At 17.8% G+C, this 20,822-nt stretch overlaps 8 protein-coding genes across 8 annotated transcripts; 5 read left to right on the top strand and 3 right to left on the bottom strand.

Moving 5' to 3' along the window:
• Positions 1-617: 617 nt before the first annotated feature.
• PRELSG_0916000 (conserved protein, unknown function) lies at positions 618-1,060 on the top strand (the record flags this gene model as incomplete). Its single annotated transcript, XM_028676592.1, has 2 exons — positions 618-921; positions 1,008-1,060. 2 exons carry the CDS (start codon positions 618-620, stop codon positions 1,058-1,060), a joined length of 357 nt encoding a protein of 118 aa, XP_028533065.1.
• A 407-nt stretch (positions 1,061-1,467) lies between these two features.
• PRELSG_0915900 (tRNA m(1)G methyltransferase, putative) lies at positions 1,468-2,774 on the bottom strand (the record flags this gene model as incomplete). Its single annotated transcript, XM_028676591.1, has 4 exons — positions 1,468-1,749; positions 1,848-1,907; positions 2,012-2,080; positions 2,160-2,774. 4 exons carry the CDS (start codon positions 2,772-2,774, stop codon positions 1,468-1,470), a joined length of 1,026 nt encoding a protein of 341 aa, XP_028533064.1.
• A 1,096-nt stretch (positions 2,775-3,870) lies between these two features.
• On the top strand, positions 3,871-4,857 carry PRELSG_0915800 (acyl-CoA-binding protein, putative; the record flags this gene model as incomplete). Its single annotated transcript, XM_028676589.1, has 1 exon — positions 3,871-4,857. One exon carries the CDS (start codon positions 3,871-3,873, stop codon positions 4,855-4,857), a length of 987 nt encoding a protein of 328 aa, XP_028533063.1.
• Positions 4,858-5,146: 289 nt separating this feature from the next.
• Positions 5,147-6,652, bottom strand: PRELSG_0915700 (conserved Plasmodium protein, unknown function; the record flags this gene model as incomplete). Its single annotated transcript, XM_028676588.1, has 7 exons — positions 5,147-5,244; positions 5,351-5,384; positions 5,524-5,577; positions 5,646-5,671; positions 5,762-5,907; positions 5,992-6,041; positions 6,314-6,652. The coding sequence occupies 7 exons, from the start codon at positions 6,650-6,652 to the stop codon at positions 5,147-5,149; spliced, it is 747 nt and encodes a 248-aa protein (XP_028533062.1).
• Positions 6,653-7,232: 580 nt separating this feature from the next.
• PRELSG_0915600 (conserved Plasmodium protein, unknown function) lies at positions 7,233-9,238 on the top strand (the record flags this gene model as incomplete). The annotated part of the gene is made up of 7 exons (XM_028676587.1): positions 7,233-7,421; positions 7,542-7,845; positions 8,164-8,260; positions 8,377-8,443; positions 8,513-8,582; positions 8,684-8,823; positions 8,930-9,238. The coding sequence occupies 7 exons, from the start codon at positions 7,233-7,235 to the stop codon at positions 9,236-9,238; spliced, it is 1,176 nt and encodes a 391-aa protein (XP_028533061.1).
• A 1,094-nt stretch (positions 9,239-10,332) lies between these two features.
• Positions 10,333-14,219, top strand: MLC-B (myosin light chain B, putative; the record flags this gene model as incomplete). Its single annotated transcript, XM_028676586.1, has 18 exons — positions 10,333-10,488; positions 10,598-10,629; positions 10,721-10,787; positions 10,996-11,135; positions 11,239-11,347; positions 11,517-11,650; positions 11,746-11,829; positions 11,920-12,016; positions 12,105-12,187; positions 12,339-12,393; positions 12,499-12,627; positions 12,789-12,893; positions 13,004-13,306; positions 13,421-13,468; positions 13,571-13,723; positions 13,882-13,973; positions 14,052-14,105; positions 14,195-14,219. 18 exons carry the CDS (start codon positions 10,333-10,335, stop codon positions 14,217-14,219), a joined length of 1,866 nt encoding a protein of 621 aa, XP_028533060.1.
• An 869-nt stretch (positions 14,220-15,088) lies between these two features.
• On the top strand, positions 15,089-16,570 carry MYST (histone acetyltransferase, putative; the record flags this gene model as incomplete). The annotated part of the gene is made up of 1 exon (XM_028676585.1): positions 15,089-16,570. One exon carries the CDS (start codon positions 15,089-15,091, stop codon positions 16,568-16,570), a length of 1,482 nt encoding a protein of 493 aa, XP_028533059.1.
• A 912-nt stretch (positions 16,571-17,482) lies between these two features.
• Positions 17,483-19,276, bottom strand: PRELSG_0915300 (box C/D snoRNP rRNA 2'-O-methylation factor, putative; the record flags this gene model as incomplete). The annotated part of the gene is made up of 1 exon (XM_028676584.1): positions 17,483-19,276. One exon carries the CDS (start codon positions 19,274-19,276, stop codon positions 17,483-17,485), a length of 1,794 nt encoding a protein of 597 aa, XP_028533058.1.
• Between the last annotated feature and the right edge of the window lie 1,546 nt (positions 19,277-20,822).

Genomic DNA, 20,822 nt, shown 5'->3' with positions numbered 1-20,822 from the left:
TTCATGAATTATAAAATAGAAAGTTTATATATTATTATTAAAGAATATTTCGTATTTGCTTAATTTTTAATTTTTTGAAATTTTTTTTTATAAATAATATATATATATATATATGACAAATGGATAAAGTATATAATTTGTTGAATTTTTATGCTTCTTTAATAGATATAAAAACTTTTTTTTTTTATATCTATTTTTAACTGTTATTTTTTTTAAGTTTCTATTTACAGTAATAAAATAAAAATTTATTTAAAAAAAAAAAATATAAATGAATGTGCTCATACTAAAATTGTATTTTCTTAATTTGCCTTTTTATATTTTTTTATTTTATTTTACTTCTATTTTTTTTTTTTTTATATATTCGCTAAATTAAGATAATTTTTTATAATTAAAAGAACATATTAAATAAAAAATTTTATATTTTTAAAAATAAAAAATAAAAAATTGAATATAGAATAAACAATGTTACTGTTATTTAAAAAAAAAAAAAATGTAAGTTTTATAAAAAAAAAAAATTGTTACTTTTTAACATAAAATAAAAAAATTATGTTTTCCATTGTATTTGTAATATTATAATTTTTTTTCTAAAAGTAAAAAGAAAAGGCCTTTTTATTAAAATGGAAGGAAAGTTACTGAAAAAATCTAAGAGTGAAAAAAGAAGAAAAATAAAGAAAAAAAAAAAGGATGAAAAAATAAAAAAAGAGATGTTAGAAGTGAAAACGAGTATAGATGACATATTTAGTAAAATAAAAACTAAAAGCACAAAGGATGATGAAACAAAAAAGGTTAAAAAAGATCAAGAAAGCGTTACAAAAAATAAAAAGAAGAAAGATAAAAATAACGTATCAAAACAAAAAGTAAATGAAAGATTATGTACTCCAGATGGTTTACCTATTTACTCAATGGAAGAACTTAAGATTGGTAATATTAATTTTATTTTTTGTTTTTAAATATAAAAAAAATTTAATATACATTTTTATTAATGAAAAATTTATTATTATATATAGGAAAAGGAGGATACACAAAAGAATGCCCTTTTGAGTGCAATTGTTGTTTTTAATTCTTTTTAAATAGAATATTAAAATTTTTTAAAAATTGAGAATAGTATTTAAATTATAAAAGTGCTATTGAAAAAAAAAAAAAAATATACATTAAAAAAATTAGATCTTTTTAAAGTGTACTTTCAATTTTTTAAATAAAAGAGATTAAATACAAATGATTAAAAAAATCTTTAAAATATATATAACTGAATATACAAAAAATGAATAGATTTTTTTCAATTAATCTTGGAAAAACCTAAAAAAATATATTTTTATTAATCTTTTTTTATTCATATCTGTAATGTGTAAATATTTATCTATTCTATTAAAAATGCTTCATAATAAAACAATATAAATGTATTTTTGTTACTATATATATTACTTTCCACTAAAATATATATATTTTATATTTATTTTTATGTCTATATTATGTATTCATATTTTCATATGCATTTTCACTTATATTTTCATTATTATATTCATTCATATTTTGAATTATATTTCTATTAATATTTTCATTTTTATTATTGTATATATTTATATTTTCATCTTCATTTTTAGATAACTCGTGGCAATAGCTTAGAACTTTTTTTTGTGGAATACATATTTCGAAAACTTTCCTCCAATTTTTTGTTTTTATATAATTAATTAAAATTTCAACAACAGTATTCACATTTAGCACATTACTTTTTTTTTTTTTAATATATTTCTAAAAATAAAATAAATATATTTAGATGTTTTAACAGATGTACACATACATTAATAAATATATATATTAATATTTTTTTTTTTTTTTCAAAATTATACTTCTAAGGGTAATTTTTTTGTTGTGAAACCGTATAAAGACGCTTGATAGAAAGATAAATTCTAAATAAAAATTAAAAAAAAAAAAAAAAAGTTATAATAAATATTTTAACAAATATATATATATATGTGCATTATAATTATATTTTAGTTTTATAGAGAAAAACCTTTGATATACTTCTATCTACTAAAGCTGCAATAATATAGACTTCATCTTTTTTTACTTCTTCTAATTCCTAAGATAATATGATATGAAAAATAGAAAATGAGTAATGTTTAATTTTTTATATAGTTTTTTTTTTTTCGTTTTTTTACTTCACTAGCATCAGGAGATAAAACTACAATTTTTTCTTTTGAGAAAATATCCCAATAATTTTCTGAATGTATATGAACTTTCCATTTATTTAATGAATATTTTTTAAGCTGTGAAAATAAATTATCATTATTATTTAAGTAAGTAAAATGAAATTGAATTGGTATATCATTTTTTATCATATAGTGATATGATAAAAAAATCTGTTTAGCTAAACTACAAATCTCTTTTTCTTCCATGTAATTTTGAAAACTGCAATTAAAACATATTTTGAAACCCTCATTATAGGATTGCAATAAAAATTCTCTTTTTCTTTCTTTCATTTTTTTCTCTAAAACTTTTCTTTCTTTTAAATATTCTATTTTTTCTTCTTCATTTAAATCATTTAATACTTTTAACAATTCTTCCTTTTTTTTATTTTTTTTCCTTCTTTTTTCTTCTGGTCTATTTTTTCTTCTCTTTTCTTTTAATAATTCTCTCTTATCTTTTTTTTTTTCTTTCTTTGTCTTTCTATTTTTTTCTAATTTATTTACGTCATTTTCATCAATTATATTGGATAAATTAAAAAAGAAGTTGTTTATTTCCTCAGTGTTTTCAGTATCTTCTTCGCTTATCATATTTTTTTTATTTTTTTACAGATAACTTTTTTTTTTTTTTTTTTGAAACTTTTTTTAATTTCTACAAATATATATATATATTTTTTTTTTAATAATTATTTTTATTATATTTAAAATTTTTTTTTGCTTTTTTTTTTTTTTTTTATAAATTAATTGAATTTAGAGAATTAGCTCGTTGATAACATATGCAAAACATTGTAAAATAGATGAGGTAAATTAAAAGATAAGTTTGTATATTAAAGTTGAAATACTTTAAAATGAAAAATTTGATGAAAATATATATTATAAATTATGAAAGATATTTTTTTGTATTTGGCATTTTTTAAAACACTACAGAAAGAAAGAAATAATAAATTATTAATAATATTAAATTAGTTCTGGCCTATTAAAAAGAAAACATAATACTTCTATGAATATTTATTTATGTATTCCATTTTATATATTTACTATTATAATGAAGCAACAATAATGAAAAATATTTTAATATATGCAAAATAATTTATAAATAATCTATTATATTTTTAATATATTTAAAAAAGGAAAAAAAAAAAATTTATTACATATTTATAGTCAAAAATTTTATTAATTTATATTAATAAAAATTATAGATATAATTTAGATAAAATGTAACAAAATTATGTATAAATCCTACTTTAAAATTTAAATTTCATCTTATATAGTTTTTTACATAACTCATAAATGTTGGATACTTTTGTTAATTAATAATTTATTTAATGCTCAATAGAAAAAAAATTATTTGATATAACCATATTTTATTGCATATGTTGCCTTTAAGAGTATAATTCTCTATTTTTTTTTAATTTTAAATTTATCATACTGTAAGTATATTTATAATAATTATTATAAAATGTAAATTAAAAATATAAATGTAATAATAATTTAGATAAAAATGTGTTTGAAGAATTATTTATTTATATGGTTATATTTTTTCTTTTTTATGTCTTTAATACTTGAATTTTAAACAATGATTTAAAAATATATATATATATATGATATGCAAGTATATAAATTTTTTATCTAATATTTTATTATAATTTATATTTTTATTATATCTTATTTTTTTATAGCAATAAATATGTTGAAAAACTTGAATAGACCTGTGTTATTTTTAAATGTTGTATATGCAGTGGCTGTAATATATTTGGTAAATAAATATAGGAAAAAAATTCGTTTATTAGATATATTATATAATTTAAAGAATTGGCTATTTAGTACTCCTTTTATATTTTCTAGAAAATATAAAAAAGTAAAATTGCCTATTTTAGATAAAAATGTAGTTATAAATATTAGTGATGAAGAATTAGAAGAAAAATTTATTCAGACATGCAAGGCTGTTAAATTATACAAAAATAAATTGAAATTTGAAGAATGGATATATTTATATGGGTTATATAAACAAATTATAATGGGTAATATAAAATTAAATAATGATGAAGGTGAATGTAATAATAATAATGAAAATAATAATAATCAAATAAATGAGTCAAAATTAAATAAAAATGATTATATAGAAAATGAAAAAATAAATTCGTGGAAAAATTGTTATAATATAAATAAAAAGGTTTGTAAATTTTTATATGTAGAATTTTTTAACAAGTTATTTCCAAATGCTATTGAAAATTTAAACAATAATTTATCGTTTGAATTTTCAAAGAGTGTAAGTAAAATGAAGTCATTAAAAGAAAATAACTATAATAAAGAAAATGCTGATGATTCTAATAATAGCTTATGTGATATATTATGTGAAAATGTTGTATCTGCAAATATAGAATATGTAAAAAAAACATTAGATAGTTATCCTTATTTAACAAGTCAAAAAAATTCAGATGGTCTAACTGCTTTACATTATGCTTGTGATAGGGGGCATTTAGAAATTGCTAAACTTTTAGTAGAGAAAGGTGCCGACATAAATATAGAAGATTCTTATGGTGATACGGCATTGCATATTGCTGCTTATTCAGATAAAACGGAAATAATTAATTATTTAATAAGTATTGGTGCTGATATAAATAAAAAAAATTCTGATGGTTTGACAGTTGATTCTATATTAAATCAAAAATAAATTTAAATAAAAAAAATAAAAATAAAAAAAAATAAAAAAATAAAAAAAATAAAAAAAAAATAAAATAAAATAATATATTAAAAAGAAACACAATAAAAAATAAAATATATACATACGTATATAATAAAATATTATTTAAATATAAAAATATATATCAAATAAATATGTTTTATTAATTTATTTTTTCTAATTGGTAAAAAATAATAGAAAGAAAAAAAAAAAAATGGATAGAAATTATAAATGAAAAACAAAAAAAAGTAATTTTTTTAATTAAAACAGAATGAGAAAATTATTTATAATAAATGATAAAATCATCTATTCCCCATGATGTTACACATGAGTCAGTTGCCTTTTTTAAAGTGCTTCCAATTAATATAGTTAATGTATCTAAAATTTTTAAGAAATAAAAGATAAAGTAAAAAATAATATAAATTTATTTATTATTTTCTTTTTTTCTTTTTCATTGAATCTTCTTTTATTATGAATTTAATACCGGAGGAATGTTGAAATTGTACATCTACGGGAACCTTAGATAATTATAATAAAGATAAAACGTATTATTATATAGATAAAATAAAAAAATATAAATAAAAAAAATAAAATAAAATATAAAATTTAAAGGGAAAGAAAAATATTTTAAAAAATATATATAATTTTTATTTTAACTGATAAACGGTCAGGATGATTTTGGCCACAAACATCTATTCCTGAAAGACACTTCTAGAAAAAAAAAAAGAAAAAGAAAAAGTATGAATAATTTTAAAAAGTATAATATATATTTTTAATACTTCTTCAGGGCATGATTCATGAGATTCTAAGAAATTAAAAAAAAAAAGTATAATATAAATTTAAAATTTTATTTTATTAAAATATGTTAATTTATATTTATATATGTATTTTTTACGTGTCCATATTGTTTTATTATCAACTTGTAAGAATAATGAATCATTATCCCATTTATCAAAAAAATGAACTCTTAATTTTATGTTTAACACATTATGCTTTGGTAAATTACTAATTTGAGTATAAGCTTCAGTAGCACCAAATTTGCTTTATATATATTATAAAAAAAAACAAATTATTTTATTTGTTATTTCTGTAAGATTTTTATATTTTTTATTTTTTGTATTCTACCATGGTCCACCAAGGAACGTATCGGGAGAATTGTGGCATGTACTAAACTCCTTTAAAAATAATTTTAATATTTGATAGTTATATATATATATATATATACTATACATTGAAAAAAAAAAAAAATAAATAAAATAAATAAATATAAATTCGAACAAATCATAATTAAGATATCCTTATAATTTTAGTAATAAATAATCAGTAATATAATAGATTTAGAGATATTTAAAAATTTTTTATATAATAATTTATTCAATATCTTTTATTTTATTTCTTATATGCATATATATATATATATATATACTTTTTATATATGATATAATACCGAGGGTTTCCATGAATTATCATTTATATCGAAAGTATTCAAGTGGAATAATTTCCATTGTTTATTTTCAAAAAATAATAAATCATTTGTGTGTAATTTTCCATATATATTTAAACTGTTTATAATTGTTTTATCATCTTGAATTTCTACATATACATTATCTTTACTTGATATAAAAAATGATTCTTTTTCGCAATAGAAATAAATAGACTTTTTACATTGCTTTGATTTAGACTCAAAAATTAATTTTTTTGTTTTAATATTATAATTAGCATTAATATAATTAACAAAAATAAGCAATATTTCAAGAAAAAGTAAAATATGGAAAAATTTATTCATTTTTTTTTTTTTTAACTTTAAATTTGCAATTTATTAGATTAGGAGTATATTATAAATCACTTTTTTTTTCTTAATTTTGTGTCTCTTTTTATATAAAAATAACATATACAGTAAATATATTGTGTAAATATTACAAACTTATTAGTATGAATTATAAAATAAAAAATGGTCTCAGTTTTTACAATTCATATTCATCTCTCTATACTTTTCTAGTGTTTTTTTCTTATAATTATTTATTAATGCATTTGATAAATTAATTTAAAAAAAAAAAATATAAAACAATTAAGAATTAATACATATAGATAGCATACATAAATTAACAAAAAGTCCATATTGCCATTTATTTTTTATAATTTTTATTTTATTTTTTTTTTTTGAAAAGTATTTTAATAAGCTATAATTTTTTTTTTTATATATATATTATTTTTAAATGCATAAATAAAATTTTTTATATGTATATACATTTATTCACATGTAAATAGTAGAGATTAAAAGAACTAATTCAAATAATATTTGTATAAATATAGTGTATATATTTTACCTTATTTAATGAATAAATAGTAGAAAATAGATTAATAATATGACAATCGAACATATAAAATGCCAATGCATAAAATACAGTATCCCAGATGAAGATTGCGAACCAATAATTAGAGCTTCAACAAATACAAATGATCTACTAGTAGCTGTTATAAATAATAAAAAAAATGTACTTCTATATAAAATAGTGAATAAAGAATTAATTTATTGTGAAACTTTTTATATTGGTGTAAGATTGATTAAACAAAAAATAAAGAATATATATGAAATGAAAATTTTTATATTATTGTTACTTTTTACTTGTTATGCTATAGAAATAAATACAAATTTATATTTTATTTTTTCATAGAATAGAAATAAAGTTATTGGGTTTGAATGGTCAAGAAAAAATGAGTTACTTATTATTACTATTGATATGAAATGTATTATTTATATGAGAAATGAAAATGAGACTTGGGTATGTAGTACTGTAAATATACCAACACAGGAATTGCCTACATGTGCTTGTTGGCATCCATTTGCAGATTCTTTTGCTATAGGATTTTCATCAGGTGTTACATTTATTTGTTCTAAAAAGGATAAACAAAAATGGACAATTAAAAAAATTGTAAATCATACTGGAAGTATTCTTTATTTACAATGGAATTCTTCAGGTATATATATATATATATAAGTAGTTATAATTTTCTTGTGTTACAATTCGAATACACATTTTCAATAATTTATATTATTAAATTATGAAGTCTAATTTTTTTTTTTTTTTTTGTTTTGATATAAATGAGTATTTAAAAAAAAAAAATAGAACAATAATATAAAATAATTTATATAGTTTTTCTTTTATTTATAAAAGTTATACTTTGTTATTCTAACTTTTTTTATAATAAAATAGCTATAATTAATATGAAAATATAATCTTTCATATATATTACATATTAAGTAATATGGAGAATTTTTTTTTTTTTTTTCAAAAGGACATATTTTGTCTACTGCCTCAATGGATTCAACATCTTTGCTTATTTGTACACTAGATTTATGGGAAGATAATACAGTTAACAATCAAAATATAAAGTAAATTATATTAACAAATTACTTTAGTATCATGTTCTTTCGGTTATTATGTAAATGAATTAATATAGATAATGGAATTAACTATATCTCTATATTTCTCCTTAAAATCTACGTAGGATATATGAAAAAATTAAAGAATTTATTAAAGAAAGAAATTTAAAAAATAATGATATAATAGACAAGGTAATAAATAATATATTTTTTTTATAAATTCATTTAAAAAATATTTTATTATAATTGCATTTAGAACAGGTTGAATATGAAGGATATATTTTTTGTCATACTACTTTTTCTTTATCAAATGAAAAGATAGCTATAATTGGTATGAAATTAAATTTGTATTAACCTTTTTTTTCTTTTTGTTATGGAACAATTACAAATAATTAAATATTGTATTTTATTTTTTATTTTTTATTTTTACAGCTAGTAACTTTGAAAATAGCTGCAGAAAACAACAAATAATAATTTCTGATTATTTACAGTCTCCAGCAAAAATCCAGTTGGTTTCATGGATTGGCCAAACGCTTCAAAAATGTTTATTCTTAGAAGAAGATAAGCTTTTAGTTGTACGCTAAGAAAAATTTGTAAATTTTTTTTATATACCTAAAATAAATTTAATTTAATAATAATTTTTATTTTATTTTATTTTATTTTTTTTTTTTTTTGTAGTATGGGTATGAATTATTTCCAATTATTATTGCATGTTCAAATGATGAGTGGGTTATATCAAAGGTTATTTTACCAGAATTTACTATTAAAAATTTAAGTGTTGATTTTTTTTATGATAAAAAAGAGATTCAAGATATAGAAAAGGAAAATAATAAAATGAATGGAAATGATATTATTGGTGAAATTGTTGCTCATTCAAATCAAATTATACAAATATCTATGTTAGAATCATATGAATATAAAAATTATAAACAATTTATAACAGTATCAAGTGATTTTAATATGATTCTTTGGGATTATATTTTATAACTATGCTAATTATATAACAGAATAATAATAAAAGAAAAAATTTATAAAATGCACTCGTTTTATTCACATAATTTATGAAAAATATAAATTTAATTTCAAAATTAGTTTTATTATTTTTTTAATAAATAAATATTTCTATCATTAATATATTAAGACTATATTGCTATACTCATACCCGTTTTTAGTATTTTAATATGTCAACTAAACTAATAAAATCGTTGTATCAGAAAACAAATAGCATGTAAAAATATATGTGCATACATATATAAATCTAGAATAAGTCTTTAGAAAAAAAAAAATTTGTAAAATTATAATTATATAAAATGGATAAAAAAAAAAAAAAAAAATTATTAATTAATAGATTTAAAAATAATTATGTGTATATATTAAAAAAAAAAGAAAAGAAAAATAAAATAAGGATATTTATAATAAAATAATCATAATTATGATTTGAAAATTGCATTGAAAAACAAAATACTATAACGCATGCATGCGCACAAAAATTTAACTAAAAAGTACTTTAAAAAAAAAATAAATAAATAAATATATAAAAATGAAATTATGATACATGTTCTCTTTATTTAAATAATTAAATTAAAAGAAAAGTTTAGAAACAATCGAAAGCTAGAAAAAGAATGTTATAAATACGAAATTAAAAATATAGTAAGAGATTATGCACAGATTGTGAAAATTGTAAATTAGTGAGGTAATACACAACAAATAACATAAAATATCAAAAAAAAAAAAATATATTCATTCATTTCTTTTATTAAAAAGGAAGTAAAAATGAAATTTCTATTTATATCTGTCAAGAATTTTTAAATATATATTTTTTTAATCATTTAAAATTTAGTATAAATGTATTTTTAATCGTTAATTATTTTACTTTTTTTTCTTTTAATTTCGTGAGTTCATTACATATTTATCTTACTCTTTTTTTTAACAAAAATTGCATAATAAAAATATAAATTGTAGTATTTTATAAATATTGATATGTTCATTTAAATCATTTTTTTTCTATAAAATGGTGTTTGAACATCAAAAAAATATAAAATAAATTATAAAATACAAATAAATGCAAAAAAAAAAAAAGAATGGAGATTCTTCTAAAAGGAAACTTGAGTAAAATTTTGCACAGAAACAAAAGAAATACATTTTGTTCTGATGATGAAGAACCCTTTAGTTCTCTTTTCAGAAGAACAAATGTATCCTTTTATGATGATCTTGATACAGAAGCAGTGTTTTTATTAGTATAAAAAGAAGAAAAAATAAATAAAATAAGAAATAAAATAAATCACAATTTATCCATTTTATATACACATATATATAAAACTTTTCTTTTTATTTAATAATAATCAGGAAAAGGAAAGTCAGTCAATTGCTCGTACCATGTAAAAATATTAAATATATTTATTTTATTATGATATATTTACATTGCATTTTTTTAAATTTATTATTAATATTAAAAAAAATAATAAATAGGAGGAATAATAACAAATATATTTCATATCATGATGATAAGACAATTCTACATAAAAAAAAAAGACAGGTTCAATATTGCAAAATAAAAATTATTATGAAAACTTTTATTAAATAATTAATTTATAAATATATATAATACTATATATTTTTATCATTATTATTTAATGAATATACATTAAAAAAAAAAATACTGAAGTGAAATTCTTATAAAATAAAATATTTGTGGGATTATATTACTATTAAAAAATTATTTTTTTTTTATTTGTTCATTATAGGAATTTCATAAAATAGATGAAATTATAAATAATATTAATTATTTAGATAGCCTAAAAAAAAGAGTATACAATATTGAATTTCAAAATATATTAGAACCATTAGGTATATATGTACCCAATAAAAAAACAGAAAATAACAGGTATATATTGTCCTAAAAATAATTAAAGATTTAAAAAAAAAAATAAAAAAAATAAATTAAAACAATACAGTAATAATTAATATTTTTAAATATATTTTTACAGTGAAATAAAAAATGAGAGAGTTTACAAAGAGAAATTTGAAATTCTAAAAAAAAAGTATGATAGTCTTAAGGAAAATATAAATACAAGAATAGATCTTGAACTGATTAAGGTAAAATTTTTTATAAAATATTTTAAGTTTTACCAACATATTAAAATATAAATATGTATGTGTATATGCTGTTAATACATAAATATATATATAAATGCATTAGTATTCATATACGTTTATTTAAATTTATAAAAATTTTTTTATATATTTTTCTACTTATATAAATTAGTCTGGAGTATTTTACAACAAAGAGGATATACAAGATATTTTTTACATAACAAGAAAACAACAATATGATATTAATACAAAAGAGAATATTATAAAAGTTCAAAATAGCGTCATAGAAAACATGGTAGAAAATAAGTAATAATTAAAGAAGAAAAAAAAAATTATTAAAAAGGAAAATAAAAAGATATATAATTTATATTTTTTTTTTTTTTTTTAATTATTTTTCTTAGTAAATTAAACAAAAAAAAGATAAGAATTAATAGAAAGAAAAATCAAAAGCTAACGGAAATGTGTAAATTTTATTATGAACAAAAGTAATAGTTGCAAAAAAAAAAAAAAAGGGAATATATAATAAATTTGTTGATTATTATAATTTTATATTTATTTTTTTTTTTTTTTTATAGTGAAAAAGCACAAATGAAATTAAGGAAGATAAAGTACACATTCCTTGAATATAGGATAGCTTTAGAAAACATCGTCTCATGTTGTGAAAAAATAGGAGTAATAAAAAATTAAAGAAATAATGTAAATATTTTTATTGAAATATCTTAAGATATGTATAAAAATTAAAATTCAATAAACATTTTAGGGAGATAAAATTATTTTAATGGATGGAATAAAATCATGTAAAGCACAAACAGATTTATCCAATGCAACAAAAATATTGAATATGTAAAATATTTTAATATAAAAATATAAGAACACTTTAAAAATCCAAATAAAAATTGATTTTAATAAAAAGACATATTTTAGTTTATTTTTTTTTTTCAATATATAAATAGTTTTTGCATAATTTTTTATTATTTCTATTCTCTTTTTATAGGAAGAAAATTGAAGAATTACAAAATAACATAAAATATTGCGAACAACAAATAAATGTAATATATATATTTAGTTATTTAAAAATACATTGATATTTTTATTATAAAATGAAAGTAAAAATATTATATATTCCTTGTTTAATTTTTTTTTTCCTTTTATAGAGTTTAAAACACAACTTAAAATGTAAATTAGAGGAATTACATAAAGAATCAAAAGAAAAAAGTGAAGCTAAGAATGAAACATTATATTTTAAAGAAGAATTAATGAAAAATAATAACTTATTAACAGAAGTAATTTAAATTAATGATATCATATTTATGAGTTTTTTTGTGTCTAATAACATTTTATTATAAATGTATTTTTTTTTTTTTTGAAGCATCATTTATTTAGCGTTACTTTAGTAATCCAATGGTAATTATTATTTTTAATTATTATTAATTTATTTTTTTAGGTATTAGAAGACTTTCATCATATGCTTTATGATGCTGATAATTTTCTTCATAAAAATGAAGACATTAATAGTTTTAAAACATTATTTAATAAGAAGAAAAAAAAGGTAAATAACTATATTTTCAAGATTATAAAAAAAAAAAAAATTATTTTCCAAAATTAAAATTATGGAGTTTCTCTTTAATTTTTTTTTTTTATTCATATTCTCCTTATTAGTATAATGCGCTTGTAAAAAAGGCGTCTGAGAGAAATAAAGAATTAAAAAAGAGAGAAAATGAATTGATTTTAGCAAATATTATAAAAGAAAAAGAATTAAAAAAACACGAAGAATACTTGAATGTGCAAAAAGAAGAGATAAAAAAAAAAAAAGAACAGGAGAAAGTAGAAGAAGTAAATCAAAAAGAGAATGAAGAAGAGAAAAAAAAAATGCAAGAGGAAGAGCAAAAAAAAAATAAAGAAGAAGATATAACAGAGCAACAAATAAAAGAAGAAACTTCCGGAGAAAAAAAGTTAAGAAAAGTGAAGAATTTAATGGATGAAAAAAATGTAAGAAAAAGAAAAAAAAATATATAATTTATTTACATTTTTCTTTAAATATTAAAAAGTATATATTATAATTTTACTTTTATACAGAAAAAGAGTTTTACATATGAGGAATGTATAGATATTATATACAAAGCGGTAATTCTAAAAATCATATATAAATTTATGTGTATATATGATTTATTTTATTAAAAATAGTACTAATAAACTTTTATTCTTTACCTTACTTTTGATATATAGAATTTGGCATTAACTGGAAATAAGTTGAATGAGTTAAAAAGTATGGGAGAAGTAAGTAAAGATGACTTAATTATTTTTATTAATTCAATTGTTCTAAATGAAGAGGAAGCACTTCAAAACATGATCACCTTTTTTGAAATATGGGATGTTCAGGTAAATAAAAAGATATGAAAAGAAACAAAGAAAAAAAAAAATTAATAAAGAAAATAATTAATATTAAAAAGAAGTAATAAAAATATTTGTTTGAATAAATTTATTTAAATATTCTAATTTGTCTATATAATTTTTTTTTATTTTTTAATTATAAATAGAAAACTGGTTACATGCATAAGGATCTACTTTTATTTATTTTAAAACAATTTGGTGACAATTTCACTGAAGAAGAAGTTAACTTTTTACGAAGGTAAAAAAATATATTTAAAAAAGTATAATATATAATGAAAAAGTATAATTTTTTTCCCTTTTTTTTTTCTTTTTTTAGAGAATTAAATCTAGCGAATGGATATAATATATATTATGTGGACTTATTAAAAAGGTAAAGTATAAAAAAATAAAAATAGAAATATGTAATTAAGATATTTTTATAGTATTTTTTTTTTTTTCTTTTTTTTTATTTAATTGTAGATGGATACATGGAGATGAATTATAAGCACATTTAGAAATTTTATTATAAAAGAGTCTAAAAAAAATAAACAAAATAATAAGAAACTGAACTAAAAAACATATTAATTATATAAAATACAATTATTTCAATTGTATAAGCTACATGCTTTCTATTTCCTTTTAAGGAATTTCTTTAATAATTATAAATTTTATTATGTTTTTATTGCAATATATAATTCTATCATGATAGGATTTTATCTAGTATTACCTTAATAAAGTTTTTGTATTATTTAAATATTGCTTGCATTAATCAAGCATCGCATGATTTAAAGTTTGCTTGTGCTAAACAAGTTTTTTCCTTGATTAATTAAATTTTTTTTATACGTTTAATAAGTTATATTTATTTGTTTTTGTTTTTTTTTTTTCATTATATTTGTTGTTTTTTTTTTTTTTTTTTTTTTTTTTTTTTGTCATTTTTTTTTTTTTTTATTAACCTTTTAATACTTTTTAATATTTTTGATTTTAAATTATACTTTTAAAAAATCTCAATGAATACAATTCATTTTTATATTTTAAAAAAACGAAAGAAATTGAATAACTTTTTTATTTATTTTTATTTTATTTTAATATATAGTAAAAATTAAGAAAAAAAAAAGAAAGAAAAAAAAATTATATATTAATAAATAATAAAATAGATATAGCTTTATCATAATTTAAAAAAAAAAAAAATAAAAAAGTAAAAAAAATTACAAAGATGTAAGGTTTTTTTTTCTATATAATTTTATATTTTCGTATGTATTTTGCGATATTTTTATCGCGGCCATGCATTTGTTGATTTTTTCCCTTACATTTTATTTTTATTATTACAGTTAATATTTTCTTATTTTAAAAAAAAAAATTATTTAGCTAGTTAAAATGGGGGGCAGTAAAAATGATAATATATATGTAATGAAAGGAGGAGGGATAAGTAAGTGTGCAAAAGGAAATAAAGCAAATGGAGAAAGTAATAATAAAATATTTGGAAAAAATTCAGCTAGTTCAAAAAGTAAAGAAAGAATTAATATAAGTAAAACTTCAAAAGGAAGTAATAACAAAATAAGAACTGCAGGAAAAGTTATAAACACTATATCAAAATTTATTGATTCTTATGCATTAATATTTCCTAACGCATTACCAGTCAAACAAATCTTATGGGGATTAGATCCCTTAAATAAAGTTTGGAGATATTGCTCTATTGTTTATGCAAGACCAAAAAATAAAAATTTAAATGATACAAATTTAATATTTCCTTTAAATATAAATAAAAATGAAATTATAAATAAAATTAATAATGAATTAAATAACAATAACAGTACATTAAAAGAAAGTGATTATGATTATTACGTTCATTGGGAAAAGTTTGATAGAAGATTAGATTGCTGGTTACCTTATGAAAATTTAAGATTATTAGACAAAGAGCCAGATGATGGTCTTCCACTTATAAAGAACAACGATAATGTTTCTGATCATGAACATGCAGGAATTGATAAAGAATATTTGAGAGAACATGAAGAAAACACAAAATTAAAGACTATAAATCAAATTAAATTTGGAAAATATTTAATTGATACATGGTATTTTTCTCCCTACCCAAAAGAGTATCAGAATATTGATGTTTTATATATATGTGAATTCTGCTTGTCTTTTTATAAAGAAGAATCAGAATTGATTCGTCATACAGAAAAATGTGAGATTAGGCATCCCCCTGGAAATGAAATATATAGAAACGATAAAATATCTATTTTTGAAATAGATGGAAACTATTTTCGAATTTATTGTGAAAATTTATGTTTTTTGTCGAAATTATTTCTTGATCATAAGACATTGAAGCATAGAGTTAATTTATTTTTATTTTATGTTATAACTGAATATGATGATTATGGGTATCATATAACGGGATATTTTTCAAAAGAAAAATATTCTAAAAATAATGTATCATGTATACTTACCTTACCACAACATCAAAAAAAAGGATATGGAAAATTTCTGATTAATTTTAGTTATTTTTTGTCACAAACGGAAAGAAGAACAGGAACACCTGAAAGACCACTTTCCGATTTAGGTGTTGCTTCTTATATGGCATATTGGTATGAAACATTATTAAAAGTTTTAATTAATTATGAGCAATTATCAATTCAGGAGCTGTCTGAAATAACAAGTATTGAAACAAATGATATAATTTCTTGTTTAGAAGAGAAAGAAATTCTTAAAAATATATCAAATGGAGAATATTTTTATTATATTAATACAAAACAATTAGAATTTATTCTTAGTAAGATTAATCAAAAAAATAATGAATTATGTAGAAATAAGCTTCATTGGGTATCATATGATTATTACTTAGCTTTATATGAATAACAAAGAAGAAAAAAAAAAATTAATAAAGAATGAAAATAAATTTTTTTCTTGCTATTTTATTTGTTTATTATTTGATTAAATTTTTTCTATATAAAAAAGCATAACATATGATAGTTTATACTAAATTTTTTTTAATTACGTGCATATATATATATACACGTATATAATGTGCTAGAATTGTGCTTTTTTTTGTTAAGTTATTTATTATTTTTTAAAAAGCTTTATATGATTAATATTTTTTTTTTTTATATATATAATTCTATTTATTGTTTTATTTTTGTAACAATGTTTATAAATTTTTTTTTTTAAGGTTTTTAAAATAGTTATGGTATTAATTTTTTTTTTAATTTAGTAGAATATAATTTAATATTTTTTTCATATTTTTTATTCATAAACATAAATTTTTGTGTAATGTTTTTCCATTTTATATTCCCATTTTATAGAAAAAAGTGTATATTTCAATTATTAAGAATATATATGTAGACTTTAAAAGAATAATTTATTACATAGGAAATGATAAATAAAAAATGTATTAAAAGATTAACATAAAACAAATTAAAATTTTCAAGAATACACTGTTCTCAATTTTTAGTTTTTGCTTTTTAATATAATTCATAATATTATAATTAAAAAGATAAAATAAAAATAAGTATTATACATGTAACAAAAAAGAAAAAAAAAAAAAAGGCTAAAATTGTCTTAAGAACTAAATAGATATAATAAAATAAAATGAAAAAAATTAAATAAATTAAATAAAATAGAGAAAAGTAAATAAAAGAAATAAAATTTGTAAAATAATATACGATAAAATAATAGTCTATAAAAAGTTTTATGACATAATAAAAAATTACAATTTTTTATTTTGTTCTTTGATTAAAAAAAATTATTTTTATAGCAAATATAACTATTTTCCTATTTTTCACTTTTTTTCTCTTTTTTTTTTTTATCTTTTTTTTCCTTCTTTTTTTTTTTCTTTCCTTCCTTTTTAATCTTTTTTAATTCTTTTTTTTTTAATTTTTTTTCCACTTTTTTTTTTTCTTCTTCTTCTTCTTCTTCTTCTTCTTCTTCTTCTTCTTCTTCTTCTTCTTCTTCTTCTTCTTTTTCTTTTTCTTTTTCTTCTTCTTTTTCTTTTTCTTCTTCTTTTTCTTTTTCTTTTTCTTTTTCTTCTTCTTTACCTTTTTTTTTTTCCTTTTTTTTTTTTTTCTTTTCTTCTACAATTTCATTTAGTTTTTGGTTTTCTCCTTCCTTTTCATTTGTGTCCTCTTTCTTTATTTTTTCTTTTTTTTCTTTTTTTTCCTTTTTTTTCTCTTTTTTTTCTTTTTTTTCCTTTTTTTTCTCTTTTTTTTCTTTTTTTTTCAATTCTTTTTTAACTTTTTTTAGTTCTTTATCTTTTTCTATGATACTAATTTCTTTCTGATATATTTGTTCTGCCTCGTTCATATAATCAATATTTTTGGAAAGTTTAACTCCTTTTATCATGTGTAAAATTTTATGTTCTAGCTGTTTTTTGAAAATAAGACCGTATGAATTAGTAGGATAATCTGAAAAAGAATCAATTCTTGCAGCCATGGCACTTTTACATGATAAATATCTAGACATTCTTCCTTTTAATGCTAAAGGGGTTTTAGAAATATAAGATGAATTATATAAAATACCATACTTGGGAGTTTTTTTATTTCCTTTTAATGAATTAAAAAGAGCTTTTTCTGAACCAAATATTTGAATACTACTAGATGGGCATTTGGCTAAATTTACTAATGAGCCTGCATGACTAATTAAACGAGCACTTAAAGTATTACCCAATAGTTCTTTTAAGTTAGGTGAGACAATATTTAATTTTTTATCTAGATAATTCCAAAGTATATTTCTTGTGTTTGATAAATTTATAACTTCTTTTGAAAAATTTATTATATTATTTAAGTCTTCTTCTGTTAATTCTTGACCAATTGATAAGTTAGCAACTTTAGAAATATTTTCTGTCATTTCTTCATTTTGTGTTATTTCATTTATTTTTTCTCGGTTATTTTCAAAATCAAAATTTTCTTTTATTTTTATCAAATTAACTAATTTACAATACATACATACATCTGTAACAATTTTTTTCAATTCAGGGAAATGCCAACTATACCACTCAATAACTCTCATACTAAATAAATTTATATTTTTATCTAATGATTCAATTGTTGCTATGCTGTTTATAATTGATTTATCTTGTTTTCGTGGATCAAGTTTCAGTTTAGATCTTGAGTAGCTATGACCTAGTCCTATGTTAAAGTTTTTTATATCTATATCAATATTATTTACGTAAGTAGATATTTTTTTTAAATAAAATAGCCTACATGCTCTAAATAACTCCAATATATTATTATTATGTATAACATTAAAACCAATATTGGATAAAAACTTTCCTAAGTTAAGATCTGTAACTCCTAATTCATATTTACTTTTGTTATTTGGCAAATTTTGTTCTAAAAAATTTAAAAGAAATTCTGTTGCTTTTCCTTCGTTTATGTTAATTAAATTATCAAGTGCTCTTTCAGCTGTTTCAAAAGATATAAAAGAACAAAAACGAACTATTTGATGAAATATATCCGGATCCAATATTTTTTTTTCTATATTTTCGTTAGTCCCTATCTGATCCCATTCTTCCACTTTTAGCAAAAAATAACCAGCAGAACACTCAAATAATAAATATAATTTTTTCATCTCAAAAAAAAAAAAAAATATTAACTAAATCCCAATAAATCCTCTAGAAATATTTGTATTACATAACACAAATATATATTTATAAAAGATGCATATATATTTTCAAAAAAACAAAAACAAATTATTTAAAAATAATAAAATATTCAATGTATTTAAAAAAATATATCTTATATTTTCAAATAATATCTTATAAAATCTTAAATATTAAAAGATATAAGTCTATATTTACATTAAAAATTTTACAAAAATAAAAAAAAAATTTTAAAATAAAAAAAAATTATGCATCCTGCTTAATATTTATTTGATAAAATGAAAATATAAAAATAAACATATATATACATATAAAATTAATATATGAAACTTTAATTATCTAACTTAAATTTTTTTTTTTTTGTATAAAAAATTATTAAATGAGAATAAAAAAATATAATCACATATATCTTATAGAATTTTTTTTGAATCTGGCATAAAGATATATATATAAAAAAAAAAAAAAATTTCATTTTTTTTTTTTTTTTAGATTTCCTTAATTTTTAGTATTTTATTATGCTATTTTATTTTTATTATTTTATATAATATTTTTATTTTTTTAATTTTGATATTTTTTATATGGCATTTTTATTAAATATTTTATTGTAACTTATACTTTAATAAATATTTTACATATAATTGTATCTTTACATAACAAGTTATTTATACATTTTATTTAAAATATAATGACAATATATATTCAATTTTTCTAAAGTTATAAAAAAAATATTATTAAAAATATTTGCAGGAATCATATGAGAAGGTATTTTGTTATTAGAAGATGAAATTGTAAAACAGTTTATTGTAGCAATCTATTATTATTATTTTATTTTTATATTTATAAGTTTCTTAGAAATTAATTTTTGTAATAAATATTTTTTTAATAAGAATTTGTAGATAGTACATAACTATGAACAACTCTCGAAGCTTTTTTTTTTTTTTTTTATATACAGAAAATTAATAAAGCTTTAATAGTTAATATTTTTAATATTAGGTAATGTATACTCTACATAATCATCTTCTATGTGTGAATAAATAGGAAAAATTTTTAGTTAATGCAAAAAAAAAAAAAAAGAAAAAAAGAAAAAAAAAAATTTTTTTCATAAAATTTAAAACTTTCTATTACATGTTAATTGTGTAATTTCTTACATTATTCATAAAATACACATTAGTAAGTATAGTAATTAATTTTTTAAAACTTCTTTTTTTCTATTTTCTAATGATAAATTATTAGACGGAAACATTCCTTTTATTAATTTTGTCAGAATTTTTTTTTTTCAAGTGAAATATGAAAGCTATTTTTTTTTTTTTTTATATTGTAATTAAAAATATAAGTTAATTTGTGCAATAAATAAATATTAACACATCTTAGTTTTAGTTAAAACTAAAAATTATATTTAAAGTAAAAAAAAAAAATAAAATAATGAATAGAAATATAGAGTATATAAGAGTGTAATCAAATTCTCTGAAAGCTCTTAATAAAAGAAGAAAAAAAAAAAAAAAATTATCATTTATG

Source organism: Plasmodium relictum (assembly GCF_900005765.1).
Source record: "Plasmodium relictum strain SGS1 genome assembly, chromosome: 9".
In the NCBI taxonomy this organism is placed as follows: domain Eukaryota; phylum Apicomplexa; class Aconoidasida; order Haemosporida; family Plasmodiidae; genus Plasmodium; species Plasmodium relictum.
Note: the sequence above shows the minus strand (reverse complement) of the source record. Positions and strands in the feature narration are given on the sequence as shown.